The following is a 24468-nucleotide window of genomic DNA, read 5'->3' on the forward strand; positions in this document are numbered from 1 at the left end:
TATCTGCTTTTTTAAGAGGATTTCTCCTCCAAAGTTTGAAGTTTGATCTTTTTGTATTTATTGAACTAATATTTAATGCATATTTAACTCATAAACATAAAACATAAACTGATCTTATTTGTATTTATTGAACTAATACATAATGCATGTATTGTCTTAAAAGTAAAACCTAAACTACAACATAAAACTTAAATCAATTCTGGTCTACATCAGGTATGCAAAAAGCTCAAAAGCTGCTAGTAGCATTCCAAAAGCTACCAACACTTTAGCAGCAAAACTGTGCCCTATTCTAATCACAAACATAAACAGAGAATTACTGCTACATTGTAATTTGGCTGGTTTAGGCTACTAATCTTCCACATTCCAGCTTTCCCATTATCTGTTATAACTGTATGTACACCTTGATAGCTACCAGCCCTTTTTAGATTCTTTCAACTGACGAATAAACAGTTTTGAGACAATTTGGCTATGTGTGAAAGATTTGGACAAATATTCACTTTCCGTTGAAGAGAAGTGTAGTAAGTAAAAACTTCTCCACGAGGACAAAGAATATCAACGACTTAAAAGTAAATTTTCACATGGTAATATTGAATGTCAATGAGCTTTTAGTTTGAACAAGTTTTAAAAAGCAGCAGCATGAAAGCTCTCTCACAAAGCGGTACTTCTCTAATTATGTGCTAAAGCCATTCTAATGTACAAATTGAATTGGTCTCAGATCAAATTTTGACCATGTCCTATATTTAGTGAACTCAGAAGAGCCATCTATCATGTGTATCACTTAGACCAATCTCAATCATGACATACAGAGCAGTGCGGTTGCCATGCAGGGATAAACGCTCCTCAGGCGAGACCGTGAACGTAGTGACGGCGCTAAATGCAGACGAGGTGTTGCTGTTTATCTACAGAGCCTTATACCATAATAATGCCCAAATATACCAGATTCAGCAAGCAAAGAATGTCTGCACGTTAGGGTGACTCCCTCAAATACATTCGAAAAAAATAATAAATAAATAAATAGATAAATAAACACTAATAATAAGAAACTGGTTGCAAAAAACTGGTAATAAACTAAAAAAAAAAAAAAAAAAAAGCAATCGTTTAAAACAAGAGCCAAACAATTTTCTAAAAGGCCCCTGACCTTTTTGCAGTGTTAAGGTCTTCCAATTTGAAAAATATAATGATTAATCATGCTATTTACTTTCTAAGTGGGATGACACAATTTACTTTTTTATCTTATTAAACAACATTAAAAAAAGTTAGTTTATTAAATACAAAAACAAGTTTTTTTTTTATTACAAAATTTAATCAAAAAGTTTTGACGTTAATTGTTAAGTAAATGAAACACACTCACGAAATAAGCTTAGGTTAGATTCCACAAAACAGGTTTCAAAGCATAAAAAGACAAGGGACTGGTGACAGAATGCATTAGACTAAAAAAAAACTGGGCTATATATTATCACATTACGGGGGGGGGGGGGGATTTAAAAAGTGGGGTAGCGCAGTTTTCTTGGCTTAGTAAAATTTGTTGGCAGACTTTGTCTGGAATTCTTGGGGATTTCCCCAAACATCTGTCTTATCGAAAAAAATCTGTTCCAAGATAAAAAAAATGTTTGCGACTCATCTTACGAAAAATAAAACATTTATGCAGACAAAATTTTTTTTCTTAGAATCAAGATCCAGTTAATTTTGCTTATTTCACATGCAAAGTTTCAAAATAATTATACAAAAAAGCAGGTAATTAAAACAATGAAACAATAGAATCAATGAAATCTTTAATAAATGAAGAAAGCTTTGTTTCTCTCAGTTGAGAGAGATCAGGCAATCAACATACATGCCATGCAGGAAGTGACATACATCTCTTAAAACATCTAAGCCAGGATATGGATGGAAAGCTCCCTAGGAGAATTCCCTAACAATCGAGAATCCTTTACACAATGAAAATACCTGATTTCCTAGGTTGATATTTTAAATGAAACTGCCAAACCAGTACAAAGCTCTCAGTGTTGGCTAGCAATGACATTCCAAATATTGTTGAAAGTCAGTAATAAAAACTACAGGTATCTTTGAAGGAAAACAGGAAACTACCCTAACCATCATTTCAGATGATGAAGTGACGAAATTACTCAGTGCCATTTCAGGACTTTTAACAATTTACTGTGTATATTCCCTACATTTGTATCTACAGGACGAAATACATACAAGTTCTCCCAACTCGACAAAATGCACTGATTTCAGTAAGCATCTGTTGTCACCAACAACTTTAGCACAGTGGTAAATCGGCTAATCGACAGACTTGCAACTCTAACACGGCTAAAACTCACAAAGAAAAATATACCATTTGGGACAAAGACTTACGTGGTCCTAGTTAGTGATTATGAGTACACTACCGTACCGTAGCTTTCTATGATCTTCATAACCTGTATATTTTCTAGCCTTCTCCAAGCCGAGGATTTCGACTATTGAAAGGAAAACTTGATGGTTGTTTGACTGAAAAACAATTTTGGAATGGATAATAATATAAATATATATATATATATATATATATATATATATATATATATATATATATATATATATATATATATATATATATATATATATAAAATAGAATTTGATTTATTGGCTAAAATAGCACAAAAGCTAGCAAAAGCACGTCAGAATTACAATGTAAGAACAGATGTTAGGGGATAAACATAAAACAAAAGTTATATCAATTATTAAAATAGGAAACAAAATACGAAACAAGATAGTTTTTGTACCTCAAGGTCGTCGTCTGGTAACACAGCTTCAAATGAGTGTTGGGAACTCTACAACCGTTGACTCCTGTATTAGGAAGGATTGGAGGATTTTATTTAAAGGGAGGGAGAAAACGTCGAGGATCGCCAGAACTTGGGCACTTGTGACCAAAGTTAATGGTAAGGATGTGACATCATGATTCCAATGTAATAAGTTCAAGTCTAGCCAAACCTTCATTGTATGTAGTATAGGCCGTCCCCAGAATAATTTCTATTGCTCTTTTGAATACTTTCAATTTTCGAACATTGGTCTTTGGTCAACCCAGGGTGCCAGACAGGACAAGCATATTCCAGACAGGGTCTAATATAAGAACAATAAATGATTTTATGGTTATGAATTGATAGGGAGAACCTTTTGAGAAGGGAAAAAGATTTAAGGAGAACAACTACCAAACTTAAATAGGTGGGACATGTGGGAGTTCCATTTAAGGTCATTGTCCAACTGCACACCAATCAGTTTAACAATATTTAAATTTGGTATGCAAAGGTAAGTATCGATAGGGGGTATATTTAAAAAAAGAAAATAACATGAAACTGCTTTTGGGTATGCTTTACTTGAGTTTAACATTATAAAGATCATTCTTTAAATTGTTAATTAGTGAATCGAGTGTAACATTCAAAGTATTAGATGTTTGACAAAGATTCAGTAATGTCAAATCATCTGCAAATTTAAGAGAGTTGTCAAAACTTGGTAAAACATTATTAAAAACTATTAAAAATGCTAAAGGACCTAACTTAGTCCCTTGAGGTGCTCCACAGGAAATTGAGGAAAAACCTGATGAATCTCCATTATGGAGGACTACACGTTGCTCACGGCCAGACAAAAAGCTAGCTAACATACTTAAAACAAAATCTCTTGCACCTGAAGCCCTTGCATTATCAATAACTGTCCGATGATCCAAGTTTTCGAAGACTTTGCTAATATCAGCGAAAACAGTTTCAATGTAGGAACTATTTAACTCAAGATGTTTGAAAACAGTGTCAAGTATATAAACTAAGTATTGTACCTGGCGCTTATTCGGCCTTAGAGCAAACTGATTTTGGTGAAGTTGTCTCATATAACGTCAATAGGGGAATTGTATATAAGACTCTCCTATATACTCGAGAAAACGTACGTTATTGACATTGGTCTTAAGTCAGAGGGAATTTTTGGGGTCTTAGTGTTTGGTATAGGAGGCATAATAGCTTGTTTAAAACGCACTGGAAAAATACCATCTACAAAACATTGGTTAAAAATAGCAGTTAGAGGTACACTTAAATACTGGGCACATCCCACAATCAATTTGGTAGGGCACCTTGGTATACTGACTTATTTGTGTCAAGAATTTCGAGTTTAAGTTGAGTCTAATGAATTTCAATCACAGGATTGTCACTCACTGCACTGTTGGCCGGCATATGCTGGAGTGGCGGGTGAATTTTACAAAATGAAGCAAAATGATCATTTGACATCCGCACCCACTGGGTCACCATTACTGTCCAGTAAGAAAAATTTTGAAGAGACCTTTCCCACGAGATCTTGGACACTTTTGTGGAATTTCTTGGGGTCCGAATACAATAACTTATTGAGCACGTGCGCACCATGCTCGTGTCTTGCTTTACGGATTTTGCTTCCAACAATGTTTCTAAGCTTTCAAGATTCTTGGAGAAATCCTTCCTTGAAGAGATTATAGCATTTTTTTGTTATGCACAAATTTTTTTTATCTATCCATAGTTTGCTGTTGGATTTGAGATTGAATTTTTTCACTGGAAAGGTGTCACAATATAGCTGGAAAAGTTCCGCTGAAAACTTAGAAGCCATTTCATTACCATCAGTAAGACAGGATATTGGCCCAAGATTTGGAACTAAGTTTTAATTTGAAATGGGCGACCTTCTTGTCAGTAATGGTCTATAAGAGTAGCTGATCAATCGCTTAGGAGGAAAGGAAGATAAAGGGGTCCGAAAGACGCATAGATGGTCACTTGCCCCTAATGGAGGGGTGATTTTGGGGACACAGTAGTAATCTTCAATGTTGGTGAAAAGTAAGTCTAGGGTTTTATAACCGCGTGTAGGCGACTTGACCACTTGATCAAGGCTAAGAGCAGAGCTAAGCCACTTTTAGTCTAGCTCATTAAAATCACCACATAATATAATTGCAGCATAAGGATACTTGCAGCAAATTCTGTCAGTATAAAGTTGCAGATATGCCGTCAGCTCCTTCTTAAATCCACTACGAGGAGGTAATAAATAATACAGAAAATCATGCAAGATGCTTCTTTTGGGAGGTTTTTGGGTCTGGTCCATAGCCATGAACTTCAGTTTTGGAGTTGTTCACTATTTCAGAAAATTAAAGAATCCGATTAGGAAGGGTAGACCGACAAAAAAAAAAGCCACTCCTCCACCATGACAAAGAGGAATACCATCTTTGTCTATCCTGGGCTTGAAATGGGCGTCATAATTTGGAATGGAGCAAAAGTCTTCAGTTGCAGACCATGTTTCGGCAAGGCAAGCAATATCAATTTGGTTTTTGTCAAGACTGACAAAAACCAAATTTGAAGTTCATCCATTTTATTTACCAGTGACCTTACATTCGCTAGAAGGATTCTGGGAAATGTGTAGAAGGAGGAGCAATGTATTATACCAGGGTAACCCTAATTATATATATATATATATATATATATATATATGGACCAAGATTCACTCGGTTGAACTAATTTTATATATATAAAAGTGTCTGGCGCAACCCCCTTCCCCCTCTCTTTCCCCGCAGAAATGCAAACCCCATACCTTAATTCACACAAGGAAAAACATTGTGAATTTTTTTCTAAGCCTAGTTGTTTAAAACAAAGATAGAAAGGGCAGTCTTAAACTCTAGGGGCCCAATTCTCCAGCTTCAATCAAAATAGCTGACAAGTACAGAGCAACAATGATCTCATTTTAATTTTGGCTTGCTTAAAATAAATGCCATGTTATTTCACAAACGGTAAACATAAAGTGGAACCTAAAATAAAATTTTTCACATTCTCTAGAAAGACCTATGTAGACCTAGAAATAAAGAGCCCCAGGATATATTATGGAATGGTTTATCTTGTGAACAAAAAAAAATTATATTTTCGGCAATAAACACTTACTCTATTCTTCGCCTGATTTGCAAATCATAGGTAGCGCTAGCGATGCCTAAGTAAAGAATGATGTTGGCACAATGCAATATTTATTTATTTTTTTCTGGTTTTGGCCAGGGCACTTCCTATCGAAGCAGTTGTCGTAGAAACTTCGAAAAGGGCTCATTCGATTGGAATGGCTAGTGCCCTTTTTAATAGTCGAAAGTGATTGGAAGGCAATATGCTCCCCTTCCACGCCCACCATTTCTAACACATCCAATCAAAATTTTGAAATAGCCATTTTGTTAACGCAGTTGATAGTTGTGGAAATTCGGTCTCTGAGGATGATACCCCCCCCCCCCCCAGCCCTCAGAACAAGGGTTGTAAGTTATGACCTAGGGGCATAGAAGGTTTTCTATAGAAAGCATTTTCGTAGAAATTTCGAAAAGGGTTAATTCGATTGGAAATTGGAAAAAGCTAGTCCCCTTTTTAATTATCGAATGTGTTTGGAAGGCAACTAACACCCCTTCCACACCCACCATTTCCCCTAACACATCCAATCAAAATTTAGAGATAGCCATTTTGTTCAACGTAGTTGAAAGTTCTGGAAATTAGGTCTTTGAGGATGACAACCTTTCCACCAACCCCCCCCCCCCTCAAGCCCTCAGGACAAGGGTTGTAAAGTTATGCCCTGGGGGCATAGAATTTTTTTTTTATAGAAAGCGTTTTCGAGGAAACCTAAAAGAGTGCTCATTCAATTGAAATGGCTAGTGCCTTTTTTAATAGACGAAAGTGATTGGAAGGCAACTAATACCCCTTCCACGCCCACCATTTATCCAAACACATCCAATCAAAATATTGAGATAGCCTTTTGTTTAGTTGAAAGGTCCGAAAATTGTATTTTTGAGGATGACACTCCTCCCACCCCCCTCAGGGCAAGGGTTGTAAGTTATGCTCTGGGGGCATATAAGGTTTTTATTGAATGATTTGTGGTAGAAACTTGAAAAAGGACTCATTCGATTGAAAATTCAAAGGGCTAGTGCCCTTTGGAATAGTCAAAAGTGATCTGAGGGCAACTAACCCCCCTCTCACGCCCAGCTTTTCCCCAAACCCATCCAATCAAAATTTTTAGATAGCCATTTTGTTCAACGTAGTTGAGTTTTGGAAATAAGGCTGAAGGATAACAACCCCCCACAGCCCTCAGAACAAGGCTTAAGTTATGCCCTAGGGACATAAAAGATTCTTATAGAAAGTGTTCTCGTAGAATACTCAAAAAGGGCTCATTCGATTGAAAATTGAAAGGGCTAGTGCCTTTTTTAAGAGTTGAAAATGATTGTAGGGCAAATAATCCCCTATCATGCCCACCATTTCCACAAACACATACGATCAAAACTTCGAGATAGCCATTTTTTCATATAAGTTTTTAACAGAAAGCCATGTTATAGGAACTTCAAATAGGGCTCATTCGATTGGAAATTGAAAGTACTAGTGCCCTTTTAAATTGTCGAAAATGATTAAAGGACAACTAACCCCTCTCTCAAGCCCAACATTTCCCTAAACATCCATTCAAAATTCTGAGATATCCATTACGTTCAAGGTAATCAAAATTCTGAAAATTAGGTCATTGAGGATGACATTCCACCCAAAGCCCTTGGGGCTAAGGTTGTAAGTTATACCCTGGGGGTATAGTGCTTTTTATTGAAAGCCTTGTCGTAAAAACTTGAAAAGCGGCTTATTGGATTGGAAACTCAAAGGGCTAATTCCCTTTTTAATAGTTGAAAGTCATTGGAGGGCAACTAAACCCCTGCCACACCCACTTTTCCCCCAAACACATCCAATCCAAATTTTGAGAGCTATTTTGTTCAATAAAGTTGAAAGTTCTGGAAATTGGGTCTTTCAGGATGACAACCCCCGCTCAGCTCCCAGGGCATGGGTTGTAAGTTATACCCTGGGGGTGTATAAGGTCTTTTTTTTTTATAGAAAGCGTTGTTGTAGAAACTTCATAAAGGATTCATTCAATTGAAAATTGAAATGGCTAGTGCCCTTTTTAATAGTCAAAAGTGATTGTAAGGCAATTAACACCCTTTCCAAGCCCACTATTTCCCCAAACACATCCAATCAAAATTTGGATATAGCCATTTTGTTCAACGCAGTTGAAAGTTCTGGAAATTAGGTCTTTGAGCAGGACACTCCCCCCAAAGTCTTCAGGGCAAGGGTTATAAGTTATGCCCTGAGGCTATGCTGGTATTTTACCCCAAGCTTTGGAAATATTCTGGCTCTAAAAGCCAAAATATAATTTGTACTTTACTGAAAAAATCTTTTAAATGTTTTCACTTTTCTAACTTTAAGAAATCAAAAATTAATTATGATTTTAAGGATTAAATGTATTAACAGAACACTCAACCACTCATTAATCTGAACAAAATAACGAGATACTAAACACTTTTATTTTGGAATTGTTTTACTATACCTGACAAATTACATAACTAAGACCAGGAACTTACGCAGGATTTTAGCTTTAAGGGAGGAACATTTAGGAGGACAGAACGTCGAAAAATCGACAAATTAAATGGTAAATACAGGATACTATGGAAAAAATTACAGCCAGCCCAAAACTCTATTGGCCATATGCCTCATCGCGTGCTTTGTACATCCCTTATTAGTTATTAATAAGAAAACTGTAAATTTAGTTTTGGGTTTAATGTTTCTCTTTAATATTATAATAGCAGCTTATTCCAGAAATATTACCAAAAATCATGATAGAGTAAATATCAATTTCATGTGCATTACGTTTTAAAAAGATTTGTTTGTACTCCCCCTCCCCTCGAAAGAAAACTTACCGTTTCAGGCCTGGGGATTATACATCAGTTTCTACCACAGCCTCGCCTCATCTCTCCCTTAGAACTAATTATGTGTTTGTGATGACTCAATGAGAGCAAGGATGTTCTGGCATTAAAATACACCCTTTGAGCTACCTCCCTAACTACAAAACAATCAAAGTAAACGCCTAGAGCCATCCCATCACCATTATAGATAAAAATTAGTTAATATCTACCTTGGTGAGTAGAAACACACCGTATTCGTCATGACCAATAACAGACAACCCACTGCAAACCATAGCGTTGATTGAGTCTTCTGCAGTTACAATTAGAGTGCAAGCAAGTGAAGAACTTGTTCCTGCTTTTATTGCATCCTCAAATTTAGGTACACCTTTGAATTTGGAACGCCTCATCTTCAACAAAAACAGTGTATCAAAGTTAACAAACAGAATAAGAAATACCTTTTCAAGACTAAAAAATAAAGCCAGACACAAGCGAGCTTTATAAAATCATGCTAACAGCAAAAGAAGAAAGAATATTATACTCAGAGATTAATCATAGGCAGCGCAATAGCACGGCCTAAGTAAAGAACGATGTTGGCACAATGTATTATTTATTTGTTTGTTTTAGACCAAGGCACTTCGTATCAAAGGAATTGTCGTAAAAACCTCAAAAAGGGCTAATTCCATAGGAGATTGGAAGTGCTTCTGCCCTTTTTAATAGCCGAAAGTGATTGAAAGGCAACTAACACCCCTTCCGCACCCACCATTTATCCAAATACATCCAATAAAAATTTTCCAATAGCTGTTTTGTTCAACGTAGTTGAAAGTTCTGGAAATTCTGTGTTTGAGGATGACAAACCCAACACACCCAGGGTAAGGGTTGTAGGTTACATTCCGGGGCATATAAGGTTTTTATAGATAGTGTCGTCATAAAAACTTCAAAAAGGTTCATTTAATTGGAAACTGATTGGTTCTAGTGCTCTTTTTCATAGTAGAAAGTAATTGAAGGTAAACTCACCTCTCTTTCACGCCCACCCTTTCCCTGAACATATCCAATCAAAATTTTTAGATAGCCATTCTGTCCAATGTAGTTGAAAGTTCTGGAAATTAGGTATTTTTTTTAGAAACTATAAAAAGGGCTCATTCGATTGGAAATTTGAAGGGCTAGTGCCCTTTTCAAAAGTCGAAAGTGATTGGAGGGAAACCAACCCCCCTCTCACGCCCCCCCCCCGTTTCCCAAGACACAATCAACCAAAATTTTGTGATAGCCATTTTGTTCAACGTAGTAAAACGTTCTGAAAATTATGTCTTTGAGGATAACAGCCCCCCTCCCACAGCCCTTGGGGCAAGGGTTGCAAGTTATACCCTGGGGGCATATAAGGTTTTTTTTTATAGAAAGGGTTTTCGTAGAAACTTCTAAAAGGGCTAATTAGATTGGAAATTGAAAGGGCTAATGCCATTTTTACAAGTAGAAAGTGATTGGAGGGCAAAAAACCCCCTCTTACTCCCACCATTTCCCACAACACATCCAATCAAAATTTTCACATAGCCATTCTGTCCAACATAGTTTAAAGTTTATGAAAATAAGTATTTCAGGATGACAACCCCACTAAACCCCCAGGCAAGGGTTGTAAATTATGCCCTGAAAGAAAGCATAGGGGTTTTGAACCCTACTCAAATTAATTTATGCTGGTTTAGAGTTTGACTCTAATATTTATTTTTTAATTTTTGTTCGTTTTGGGTTTCATTTATTTATTGATACTGATTTGGGGTAGTTGTATGTTTGGTAGATTATATGATAGTCCGGACGCAAGGTGTTGAAAATGTGAACCATACCACGACGGAATGGGGCTGCTACGAGAATTATCCTACCCTCCACCCCTAAATTGACAACGCAGATTCAAAAATACCAATGGCACTTTCTTGTAAAGATTGGAACCCTCCAAAACTTGACATCTTAATATATTTTGGTGTTTTATACAAGAAAAGGCATGTTCTGCAAAGTTTGAAGGGTAGTTTTTCTAATCAAATAGAAATGCTTGGACGCCGCAGAATATTTTCATAAAAAAATAACACAATTAGTAACAAAAAATGCCAGAGTTAAAAAAAAATGGCAAAACTATATGAGTCTTGAACAGTCTTGGAAAGTATAAACAAAATCAAATTGAATATTAGATATATAATGATATTAATTGTTGAAAGATCCAACAGTTCAAGATTTTTTTTTCACTGTAATTTTTATTTTCATTTTCAATGCTGTAAGAACTGGAAAATAATAAATTTGTAATATACAAGTAATTCGTTTTCAGTGAAGCATCAAAGACGCAGAAGGCTTTAGGTTCTTAAAGTTAAAGAAGGGGACAGAATCCAAATTTTGCTTGTAGTGAAACTATATTTGTCTTGACCAATCTTGAAAAGAACTAATAGATTAAACCGAATATTTGATGCATAATGATGTTAATTGCTTAAAGCTCATCAGTTCAAAATTTTACTGTAATTTTAATATTTATTTTCAATATTAAGCACAAAAGAAAACATTTGTAATATAATCCGTTTTCAGTAAAGTACCAATGACGCAATAGGTTTTAGGCTTCTGCAGTGAGACGATACCCAAACTCTTGTTTGTAGTTATTTTTATTTGATTCAAACTTGATTTGTATTCAATTTAAGTTTCACTCGTTTTAAGATTTATTTATTCATTTACATTAATATATATTGTATGTTTGTTCGCATTGATTGTTTATTTAATTTCTGTTTGTTTAAAGTTTCATTTATACTTTAATAGCAAAATATTTGTTTTCGTTTTAAGCTTGATTTTCATATTCAATGTAAGCATTACTTGCTTTAAGATCTATTTATTCATTTATATTATTACTTATTGTATGTTGTTTTGCTATGGTTCTTTATTTAATTTCTGTTCGTTTTGGGTTTCATTTATTCTTTAATAGTAATTTCTGGTCGTTTTGAGTTTGAATTTTAACAGGTATTTGTATCTCCTGAGCTTAAGTTTAAAATGACCTTTACTTTTCTTTGAAAAATTATTTTTCAGAAAGTTTTTTTTTAAATTAATTTTTTTTCGTTTATGATTGCAAAAAGTTTCAAGTTTTTATGGCATGGGGGGGGGGTGCTTACTGTCCGATTATTCTTGACTTCAAAGTCTATATGATTACCTCTTTGATAAAAACCTTATATATGAACAATAGACAGCTTGCATAACTTTCATAACTTGACAACAATGAATGGATTGAAAAAATAGCTCCAATAAGGGGGTTTGATCATTTCACTTGCTGACAAAAAGGGATCACGACTGTTTGGAATTGACCTTAATAGGAATTTGTGTGCCAAAGCAATTTTGCATCTATCACAGAGTTTGCATTTTAACCTTATAATTGGATAATTATAATAGATTTCCTATGTGTTCTTCCCATACAAAAACCCTTCCCATAAGTTATAAACCCCCCTTAATAAGTTATACCCAGGGCATAACTTACAACGCCTACCCCTGGGCCCTGGTGGGATTTGTCGACACCGGAGTTTTTTGTTATCAGAACTTTGAACTATTTTAACAAAATGTCTATCTCAAAATTTTTATCTGATGCATTTAGGGCGTGGAGGAGGGAGAGGGGCTAGTTGCCCTTCAATGTCTTTTGACTCTAAATAAGTGAACAAGAACTATCAATTTCCAATCAAATGAGCCATCTCTAAAGTTTATACGAGCATCCCTTCCATAAGAAATAATATGAAAGATTCCGAGAATCCTTAAACTACAACCCTTACCCTGAGGGCTATGGAGGAGTTGTCATCCTCAAAGAAATAATTTCCAGTCCTTAAAACTACGTTTAATAAAATGGCTGTCTTAAAATTTTGATTGGATGGGTTTGGGGAAAAGGTGGGCGTGAGAGGGGGGTTAATTGCCAACAAATCACTTTCGACTATCACAAAGGGCACTAGCCCTCGGAATTTCCAATCAAACGAGCCTTTTTTGAAGTTTCTACAACACCGCCTTCTATAAAAACCTTATATGCCCCCAGGACATAACTTAAAACCCTTGCCCTGAGGGTTGTGGGGGATTGTCCTCCTCAAAAGCATATTTTCTATCTGGAAATCAACTATGCTGAACAAAATGGCTATGTCAAAATTTTGATTGGATGTTTGGGGGAATGATGGGCATGGGGGGGGGGGGCTAGTTGCCCTCCAATCACTTTCGACCATTAAAAAGGGCTCTAGCCCTTTGAATTTCCAATTGAATGTGCCTGTTTTGAAGTTTATACGACAACAAATTCTATAAAAACCTTATATGCCCCCAGGGCATAACTTAAAACTTGTGCCCTGAGGGTTGTGGGGGAGTGTCCTCCTCAAAAACATATTTTCGATCTGGAAATCAACTATACTGAACAAAATGGTTATCTCAAAATTTTTATTTGATGTGTTTGGGGAAATTATTGCCCTGGGGGGGGGGGGGCTATTTGCCCACCAAACACTTTCAACTATTAAAAAGGGCACTAGCCCTTTGAATTTCCAATCAAATGAGCCTTTTCGGAAGTTTCTATGACAACACCTTCTATAAAAACCTTATATGCCCCCAGGGTATAACTTAAAACCCTTGCCCTGAGGGTTGTGGGGGATTTTCCTCCTCAAAAACATGTTTTCTATCTGAAAATCAACTACGCTGAACAAAATGGCTATCTCTAAAATTTTGATTGGATGTTTTTGGGGAAATGATGAGCGTGGGGGGGCGGGGCTAGTTGCCCTCCAATCACTTTCGACTGTTGAAAAGGGCGCTATCCCTTTGAATTTCCGATCGAATGAGCCTTTTTGGAAGTTTCTGCGACAACGCCTTCTATAAAAACCTTATATGCCCCCAGGGGATATCTTAAAACCCTTGCCCTGAAGGTTCTGGGGGAGTGTCCTCCTCAAAAACATATTTTCTATCTGGAAATCCACTACGCTGAACAAAATCGCTATCTCAAAATTTTTATTGGATGTATTTGGGGAAATGATGGGCATGGGAGGGGGGGCTAGTTGCACTCCAATCACTTTCGACTATTAAAAAGGGCACTATCCCTTTAATTTCCAATTAAATGAGCCTGTTTTGAAGTTTCTACGACAATGCCTTCTATAAAAACCTTATATGCCCCCAGGGCATAACTTAAAACCCTCTCCCTGAGGGTTGTGGGGGAGTGTGCTCCTCAAAAACATATTTTTTATCTGGAAATCAACTAGTCTGAACAAAATGGCTATCTGAAAATTTTGATTGGATGTGTTTGGGGAAATGATGGGCGCAGAGGGGGGGGAGGGGGCTAGTTGCACTCCAATCACTTTCAACTATTAAAAAGGACATTAGCCCTTTAATTTCCAATCGAATGAGCCTGTTTTGAAGTTTCTATGACAATGCCTTGTATAAAAACCTTATATGCCCCCAGGACATAAATTAAAACCCTTGCCCTAAGGGTTGTGGTGGAGTCTCATCCTCAAAAAGATATTTTCAATTTGGAAATCAACTATACTGAACAAAATGGCTATCTGAAAATTTTGATTGGATGTGTTTGGAGGAATGATGGGCATGGGAGGAGGCTAGTTGCCCTCCAATCATTTCGACTATTAAAAAGGGCACTAGCCCTGTAATTTCCAATTGAATGAGCCTATTTAGAAGTTTCTATGACAATGCCTTCTATAAAAACCTTATATGCCCCCAGGGCATAACTTAAAACTCTTGCCCAGAGGGTGGTGGGAGAGTCTCCTCCTCAAAAATATATTTTCTATCTGGAAATCAACTATGCTGAACAAAATGGCTATCTTAAAATTTTGATTGGATGTGTTTGGGGAAATGATGGGCGTGGGAGGGAGGGGGCTAGTTAAACTCCAATCACTTTTGACCATTAAAAAGGGCACTATCCCTTTGAATTTCCAATCAAATGAGCCTTTTTTGAAGTTTCTATGACAACACCTTCTACAAAAACCTTATATGCCCCCAGGGCATAACTTAAAACCCTTGCCCTGAGGGTTGTAAGGGAGTGTCCTCTTCAAAAACATTTTGTCTATCTGGAAATCAACTACCCTGAACAAAATGGCTATCTCAAAATTGTGATGGGATGTTGTTGGGGCAAGTATGGGCGTGGGGGGGCTAGTTGCCTTACAATCACTTTTGACAAGTAAAAAGAGAACTAGAACTCTCAAATTCCAATCGAATGAGCCCCCTTTGAAGTTTCTACAATGACCCCTTCCATATGAAGTGCCTCTGGGAAAAAAAAAAATAATTAATAAGAAATAATAAAACATTTGAGCCATATGGCCTTTACTATAGACAATGCTACAGCGTTGCCTCTGATTAACAAAATAGCTAACAAAATTTGTCTCTTTATACTTCCTTCCTACAAAGTCCGCCATCAGCAAGATCCAAATGGCACTGTTGGTGCCAACTCTCAAGTGGAAACGCTGAGGCTTGTGGACTCCCAGTACTTTTAAGAATGATGTTTAACCCCTCAGTTGTAAGCTAATTTTCATATCTACATTGTGTTTTTCAATTCTGCAATATGTAAGTGTGATATAGCACTATAACAACGCTTTTGATGTTGTTTCTTTTGTAGAAATGTTTGGAAGCATAAAACAATGTCATTATTGCAATAATGATGATCCAAAACCCTTAACCAGAGGCTTTCAAGAATACCTCTAGAATGTTCCTCCTCCAATCCCCCTTAATAAGCTGGGGAATCAAAGTACAAGCAATAATATATCAAATTAGATTATTAGAGGTTTGGTTATGTTGGCAAAGTGTTTGACTTTGAATTAGAGTGGCTTTCATTTGAGACCTGATTGGTTCTTTTTTCTATCATGTTTTCTCCTTTCTATGCACTCATTTTAAGATAATTTAGCTGTTTTTGTAAATGTGATGCACTCATTTTTCAAGTATGTCCCAGGAAGGTATTTGGTCAAGTATTTTGATTCAAAAGGGAATAGAGACCATCCAGTCCATGGTTTGCCATGACATTCAGAGTAGATTACTAAATCCACACCCCAACAAGTGGCGTAATCTTGTCAAAATTCTGTGGGGGCAGGGCCAACGTTGGAGGCAATTTTCCCAAATCAAGTGAAAATTACAGAGAAAACTGAAAAGATGTATAGTAATAAAAAGAGTAAAGATGTACTAAAGAAAATTTACCTGTTTCAGTGGATGCTTGAATTATGCAGGCTTATCTTAGTTTTCATAATATTTTTGGAGAAACTAAATTTAATCTTGGAGGGAGAGGGGGGTATACTTGGGTCTGGAGGAAAACTGAGGTCTGGGAGGGGAAGTCACCTCTGTCCCATACCCAATTATGCCCCTGACCCAAGCCCACAACCACTTAGTGGGTTGAGAAGTGTTGACATGTGGTTCTGGAACCACTCAAAGTTGCATCTTGAAACAAGGATTAAACTTACTTGTTCAAATTATTTACTAGACAATTCCACTGTAACATTCTCTCCATATGTAAGAAATTAAAAAAAAAACAAGTTTTTTGTAACTGAAAGTAAGGAACGACGTTAAAACTTAAAACAAACAGAAATTATTCCGTATATGAAAGGGGCTGTCCCCTCCTCAACGCCTTGCTCTTTACGCTAAAGTTATATATTGTTTAAAAAAATAGATTTGTGAGAAAGTCAAACTTCAGCATAAAGAGCAATGCGTTGAGGAGAGGAAAGCCCCTTTCATATAAGAAATGATTTCTGTTTGTTTTAAGTTTTAGCGTTGTTCCTTACTGTCAGTCACAAAAAACTTGTTTTTTTTTATTTAAGTTTTGAACGTTTTTGAATTAATGCAGGTTTTGATTTTGTCTCACTGTACATGAATAATTAAAACAGAATTTGCATATTAATTTTACTTTTATTTGGTTAAATGGCTTTCTCAAAACTTGTTTAACTTTATTTACGGAAGTTTTAATTAGTAATAAATATAAGTAACTTATGAATTAACTTACGTAACAAACTTCTATATTCATATATTTTTAATATATATATTAGGGGATTTGCCCCCTAGTCAATACCTTGCTCTTTAAGCTAAAGTTCAAATTTTGTTCCAATTCTTTAAAAATGACCCCTTAGTCACAAAGGCTGTTAATTAGAATAAATAGCTCTTATGCAAGTACTAAAAAATCTTTGGCTTAAAGAGCGATTTATTGACTAGGAGGTGGACCCAATCATATATATAATATTTTCTGTTAGTTTTAAGTTTTGATGTTGCTCGTTACTTTCAGTTGAAAAACTTGTTTTATTTTTATTTAATTTCTAATCTTTTTTAAATAATGCTGGGAAATCTGGCGCCCCCTTCATAGCAATGTCCCTTGTCCCATGAAAACTTCCTCCCTGGAAAGATCCTCCCACATAATCCCTGACCCACCAGAAAAAATCCCCCCTGAAAACATCTGTATACTTCCCAATAACCAATACTATATGTTAACATTGGGTAAAGTTCATAATTTTCAGCCCTCCCCCCAGGGACTTTGGAGGATTAAGTCATCCTAAAAAACATATTTATCATGTTTTTGATCATGCTGAACAAAATGGCTATCTCAAAATTTTAATCAGGTGACTTTGGGGAAAAAATGAGGGTGGGAGAGGGCCTAGTTGCCCTCCATTTTTTTGGTTACTTTAAAAGGGCACTAGAACTTTCAATTTCCATTCCAATGAGCCCTCCAACAATATTCTAGGACCAATGTGTCAATCCAATCACCCCTTGAAAAAAAAAATTAAAACACATCTGTGATATTTCTTCTGGCAAAAAATGCAAAATTCCACATTTTTGTGGATAGGAGCTTGAAATCTCTACAGTAGGGTTCTCTGCTACGCTTAATATAATGGTGTGATTTTCATTAAGGTTCTATAGCTTTTAGGAGGTCTTTCCTCCTTTCTGCAAAAATCAGCCAACATTTCTTAGGCACGTAACTTTTGATGGGTAGGACTAAATTGATGAAACTTATATATTTGAAATCAGCATTGAAATTTGATTCTTTTGAACTATTGATTGGAAGCAAAATCCCAGTTTCTAGTTTTGGTTACCATTGAGCCAGGTCACTCCTTACTTACAGTTTGTTACCACAAACTGTTTGATTGTGCATCCAAAGACAAAGAAAGACATTCATTTCAGAGTATTTAGTGGCTTTTTATTTAGAGGCAGGTCAAATAAATCCTTAAGCCTGAAGGCACATTTCTGTTGAGCTAACAAAATTTTCTGCAAGTGTGTCGATACATAAAAATATCTGCTCAGTTAGCCTTTTGTGCTGTAGCTACTTGCCAAGAGCTACTTTCTTAATACAGTCAGTTTTACTACTGATGACGGTCACTAGGGTAAGACACCCAGTAGTCGGCCACCTGCCTATTCTTGGACAGAATCTTTTATACTATTTTAATAACCAATTTACAATGAGCTGTTTGTATGTCCAAGTTTAGGCAGAATTGTCACTTGTTAGTAAATTCAAAAATAGGAGGAGCTGTACAAGTGAAACTATTTGAATTAGTAACCTACTTGTTCAGAAATTCTTCAGAAATTTTTTGATACAAAAATTAAGTTTCTAGGTGTATAATAAATTAATTAGAGTAGTTTAAATGTCAAAAAGTTTTCAAAATGATTAAAGTGTCCGACTACTGGGTGTCTTACCCTATATATGTGACCAAAACATCTGGTATTTTTGTGAATTTCTATACACTATCTATTAAACAAATTGGATTTGAAAAGGACATTCCATGATTATTTTGTAGACAAGTTTGAAGTATCACTATAGGCTTCCTTTAGACTTTGTATCACTACTGAAAATTCTCTGTTTTATAAAGAAAAAATAACTAGATTTCCAGAGTTCATATTATGTTTGAAATGTTCATTATTTCAAGTAATATAAGGTAAGACCAAGATTTTACCTGATAAATCAATCCATTATTTAAGTTGTGAAATGACTTTAAACTTATTATTTTTCTGCCTAAGTTTTTAAGATAATTTTAATTGTATACTGAAAGTTACTGATGTCACAGCTCCAGTAGGACAACGAAAAGTGCTATAGATAAGTTTGCTGTTGTGAGGCTACATATTCACTTTTGACTCCTAAATTAATGTTCTTGTTTTTATACTTGGCTTTTAGTGTTTTCAGTAAAGCACTCATTTTCTGAAATGTCACAAACACAGGGAAACATCACAGTTGATTTCTTTGCTTTAGTTTTAATGATATGTTAGATAGGCAATGAAGTAACAATTTGTGTTTGTTTTAAGTTTCAACTTTGCTCTTTACTTCCCTCAGAAAAACTTTTTCATAATCAATTAATGTAAATAATAACTAACATTCCTGAATCAGCTCCAAATGGCAATTTCTTCCCACAAGACAGTTCTTCTAAACTTTTGACAACTATGGACTGTTTAATCTTTTGGGACATTGTATATAAACGAAGTGATTACAATAAGCCTTCTGAGTCCTTGCAGGAAGAGAGGAGGAACCATCCATTTCAATAATAAACCATATGTAATACTTACCAGAAAAGATTAAAAGGGATAAATCCACTGTATCCCCATTGCCATTCAGCCCCTGACCCCCTGTATGTTGAATTGTTGAGTGTTGAGTTGAGCTAATTATTTGATTAAAATGGAGGTGTGGTTGCCAAATGTTGGGAACTGCTTAGTCTAAAGTTGTGCCCTCTAAAAGTGAAAATGCTCCGAAAACCCCATTTGACTAGTGAAAATGCGGTGAATGAATGATTTCCCCCCTCAAAATGTGCATTGATTCAAAAAATTCAATGCGCAACTACCTCAAAAAAGCCTTAGAATGAAGAAAATGCGCCCTATCTGGCCACTCTGCTTGCGCCAGGCTATAAAATGAGAAGCCGAAAAATAAGCCAAATGTAATAGAAACAGTCAGAACGCAGATTACAAATGGCTATCCTAAAAAAATTTAAAGGTAGAGCCTAAAACTTACATTCATATATCTAGGGATGTAAAAATGTCTATAAAAATTTATTTTCTCGAAATTAGAAGAAGAACTTTTGGATAAAAACGACATGTTAGCCTCAGCCGGGGTCATTTCTATTTTATTCGTTAATCATTGTTATTTCATAAGATATATTTGAATGTTGTTTTTCTTCCAATCCAATAACTTTTTATAGTTTTTTTTAGCCAAACCTGTGTTTGAGGATTCTCAAATACTTTATTAAATCAACCAGAATTTGCAACGCTGTACTGTCTTTTTGGATGAAACTTTTAACCATATTTTGTTAAAATTATGTTAAATTTGTTTCTAAAGCTGAAGTTGTTTGTTCTCTTTCATTAAGCAACTTAATCTATAAATTTAGGCTTATAATAATTTTTTAACCTCATAAGGATTATGTTAAATTGATAAAGTTTAGGCTCTGGCTAGTTTCGGGAGTCCCATTATAAGGCGATAAACATTGGGGCTGAAGTTTAATAATTATTGTCATGGGTTCAATAATAGAAATATGTTAACATTAAATAAAACATGTTAACATAATAATAAATAAAATGTTAACATTTCTGAATAAAATTTAGTTATGGTAGACATCGTAAATTATTTGTCTTACCTCGGTTTTGATTCTGGGTTGAAAAAAAAAACACATTCACCTGGCTGGTTAAATTCTGTTTAAAAAATAGTCTGAAAATCTCATGTTGTTTTTTAGATAAATGTTTAAAAAAATTTGGTTTTAAGAAAATTCAAGTGAGAGACTCTAGATAGTTTCATTTCCGGAATTTTGGTTCCAGATTAAAGTGCTATTAGTGTTCTTTTTAAGATAAGTATGTGAGAAAATCATAAACAGCGTGCATCACAAATATATTGGGTAACTCATAAGCACAGTTTATATAATTATCCAGTAATTTTATCGCAGATCATTTCTGGTCTTCATTCTCGGTAAGAACAAAAAGCTCCTCCTACTTATTTCTGCATTAGCGGTTTTGTCTGTTTCCGCTTGTTTCCAACAAAGTGCATTATTCGTAATAGCGGGTTTCCACTTGTTTCCGATTAGATCACAGTCTGACTTGTCTACCCGTGAAAAGATCTGATTCCGCTTATGTTTCTATCTGCAAAAACGTTCTCTGGAGCACTCGCACCTTGGTCCGGGTTTTTATAATGGGTGAGATAGGGAAAGATCATACTGGATAATTATATAAACTGTGCTCATAAGAGTGGAAAATGGCGCTAGTGCAAAAAAAAACTATCAATGTCATCTACCGTTCGGAAACACTTAGTATTTATTTCAGTGAAATAATGTCAATAATAAATTTACTTAGTATAATTGGTAAAATTAGGGTAGTAATAAATGTCTGATCTCAGTTCTTTACAGAAAAATGATTACAGAGTTTGTAAACAATGTCGTGTCACCACACGCTAGATGGTGTTCATTTCTGTCAAGACTAGTGCCAGTTTCCCCTCTAGTAAGATACTCTGTCCCATCATTAATAGAGCAATATTGCTTGGTCATTTTTAGTTGATAAAATGCACCATCTTCTATATGAACCTGACCTTAATTCTGATAGAAGATGGTAAATTGTGTCTAGTAAAAAAAACTAAGAGATATGACCATACGAATTCTGGCAGCCTTCTTTGAGCAGGTCCGCTGATCGACTATCGAAGAATTTTGATGTGTTGAATAGGGAATACAATAACGTAGGTTTGTCGTTTAATGTGTCAAAATCTGCCATCTTGTTTTTCAATGCGGAGCAGTGCGAAGAAGAAATCCATTTGAACGATTCAGTTGTGAAATCATCTGAGAGCTTTACTTACCTTGGTTTACCAGTCGGTCGAAGCCTCCACTCCACCGGGATGCTACTTATACGCATCGTAGAAGTGAGAATCCGGATTGTGTACGGGTCAATTATTGGTAATAGACATCGGTTCTGCCGTAAATATTTTGTGTCCCTGTATATTGCCATTGCCCTTCCACATGTACTGTATATAGCACCTTTTTGGAAATACCTGTCGTCTACCTAGTGTGCAAAAGTAAGAGTTCTGTTTTTCGATTCGCGAAGTTCCTTCTGAGACTTCCATCATGGTTAAATAACTCCTATATCCTGCCTAATTATGGTGTATCCCACCCAACAGTCTGTGTTAACCCTGTCGCCGAGACTTTTTTGAAAAACGCTAAGGGATGAGCGAACCCGTTGCTAGCCATCCTGTGCCAGTAGTTTTGCTAATCTACATCAAATATATTTAGTGATGTTCCCTAGTGTGACTTTTCTTTTCTTTTTCCTTTGTTATACTCCGTTTTAATTCCATGTGAATTTTCGGGCAATAAATTTACTTATTTACTAACTTACTTTGCATTTTTTTTCAGGCTTCAAATTATATAAATGAAACAATTTAAAAGATTCGCTTACTTAAATGAACTTTAAACAAGCCCAGATTTTAAATTGCTTGGGCTCAGAACAAAAAAAAACAAACTACCGGGTATTTTTGACCATTACATAACTAAACAAGTAAATGTTTTCCCTGAGTGTCGGGTCTATTTTTCAGTGATTACCTCAACATCTTTTACTTCAGATGGATAGTTCCTGTCTCTGCACAAACAATACTTAATTATCTGGCTTTTTAAGGGTAAAGTTTGTTAAAAAGATTTCTTGTTCATGGAAAAGACTCTCAGAAGAGATACTGGTGGCGGCTCCGTAAAATCTATTTCGTGGAAACTTTGTATGGGTATTTCTGGGAACAATATTACAAGACTTGAGTGGATCAATTGAAATTCTGTTGAGCCTTAATAGATTCAGCAGCTGGCCAAGCATATCAGACTTTTACTACTAAAGCTTAATCGTGTTAATACCATAAACTAGCTTGATACTGCTGTAGGCTAAATAATAGGGATTGTCACGGTAATAACATTTACTTATACAGACTGAACAGCAAGCACGGCCAAATTCTCTCTTGCTATTTTGTTCTCAGCTTAGAGAACATCGTCAGGAGAGATATAAATTTCACTCAAACATGGATGAAGGTCAGTTGCAATCATGACGGATGTGTTCTGACCAAGGTTTATCATCCTAGAGAGTATTTTATTTGACAAAAATACTCTTCAGTAACATTTGAGAGTACACCTCAGAAGCATTTGAGACTAAAAGCGGTTCAAGATTAACAGCAGGCTATGCCAACTTGTGGACACTTATATGTCTGCTATGTATCATTATGTATGAGCCAATGAATTGACTTTGTTAGTATTCATATTTTCGGCCATTTGTCAAATAATTTTCATACTAGTACTACTACTAATAACTCAGTGCATCATCGGCCACCAGTTGCCAACACTTCAAAACACGCTCTTTCTCCATCTCAATATATTAAGATCCTCCCTTAAAGCTGCTTTAGTAAATCGACGTCGATGTCGAACATTCAAGCCAATGGAGCCCCAAAATGAAAGTTGTAACATCATTAAATTATAGACAAATGGGTAAAGAATCAGTTTGCCCTACACTACCAGGCATCCCAAATTTCAACTCCAAATTTTGATAACTTCAAAATTTTGTCACCCTACACTACCAACCAACCCATATTCATCATAGTAGTGTTATCTGTTGAGTTGATCATTGTATTTTCTCAACATAGAAAAGAAGAGTTAAAAACAATCAACTGATCTACGAATTTGTTAGAATCAAATACGCCTAGTTAGTTTTCTTGTGCATACAATTTATCGTTGCTTTAAGAATGGTATATTCCTTTTGTATAATATTGGCCCAACAACTGCTCTGTTGCTGTGCCTATATCATTCTTGAGAATAAAAAAGGTCTACATTCAATTCTATAATAAACTGCTCAATAAATGGTTATAATCTTCATCGAGAATAAAATACGTAGTTTTAAAAGCTTTTGATATTAATAGCAGCAAGTTTAGCCATCCTTCAACAAGGGGAAAGGAGCTACTAATTTTTCTACAAGGGGCTAGAATACCTACAAAATAAACAACAAAAACTGACGTTCTAATATTACTCCCGCTGAAATGAATTAATTGAAACTTGCGGTTCATTCCCATCCTCAAACAGGTTTTAAACCTACAGTAATTACAGGAATGTCTTTTTCCCTTGCTTGGCATGCTGCAATTCTTTTAATATGAACACTGGTAAGTTTTGAATCGATACAAAAATAGTGTTGTCATCAATTTTGAATGCATCTCCAAAAAATGTGTTTTCCATGTGGAACATGAAAGGATGCCATAGTGATAACCAGCAGATACAGCCCCACATACTCTACAAGAATAAATTGTAGCCGCTAAAAACCAAAAAATAACTTGAAAAAAAATTTACAGATGAAAAATATTCGTAGACTGGTTAAAATAAAAGTCCTGGGGAAACAGCACATCCTCTAAATAGAATTGACAGAAAAAGCTGTTTAATTTTGTCCGTCTTAAGTCATATTTTGTATAATTGACACATATGTTCTAAAGGAACACAATTGACTTTCCTACTAAGCTAATTGTGACACCCTTTCATTATAATTGGTAATCCCCACTTTGCATATACTAAGTAAACACTTGCAGTCTATATCATTTACGTTTTGCACTATATTAGGGAAATTCAACTTCCTGTGCAGTGTTGCCAAAGGGACACTTCTTTTTCAGTACCTTTTATTCAGTATCATTTAAGTACCTTTTTATTTTTCCCTAGCAAACCCAATTCCATCTTCTTTTACTGACTCTTTTTCAGTTTCATAAGCAGACATTTCATGACAAATTAAAACCTACTGAACAAACTGTTACAAGCAAACGATGAGCACGTGAATAAGATAAATGTACACTACTTATTTAATACAATCCAACTCTCAAAAGA

At 35.5% G+C, this 24468-nt stretch overlaps 1 protein-coding gene across 3 annotated transcripts in view; it reads right to left on the reverse strand.

The window, feature by feature from the left end:
• Nucleotides 1-19279, reverse strand: part of LOC148944402 (DNA topoisomerase-like protein cin-4) — a 32426-nt gene extending 13147 nt beyond the window's left edge. Inside the window, exons 1-3 of one of the 3 annotated variants that reach the window (XR_016142886.1) lie at nt 19187-19279; nt 8929-9105; nt 2356-2487 (exon numbers count right to left, since the gene is read on the reverse strand). Coding sequence is in view for 1 of the 3 variants with exons in the window: in XM_089100736.1 (XP_088956862.1) it covers nt 8929-9105 (177 nt within the window). In the remaining 2 variants the exon portion in view is untranslated. The remainder of the gene's footprint in view (nt 1-2355; nt 2488-8928; nt 9106-19186) is intronic. The other 2 variants (XR_016142887.1, XM_089100736.1) reach the window with 2 other exon arrangements.
• Between the last annotated feature and the right edge of the window lie 5189 nt (nt 19280-24468).

Source organism: Artemia sp. Qi Xiang Cuo, chromosome 14, assembly GCF_049724085.1.
Source record: "Artemia sp. Qi Xiang Cuo chromosome 14, ASM4972408v1, whole genome shotgun sequence".
NCBI classification, from domain to species: domain Eukaryota; kingdom Metazoa; phylum Arthropoda; class Branchiopoda; order Anostraca; family Artemiidae; genus Artemia; species Artemia sp. Qi Xiang Cuo.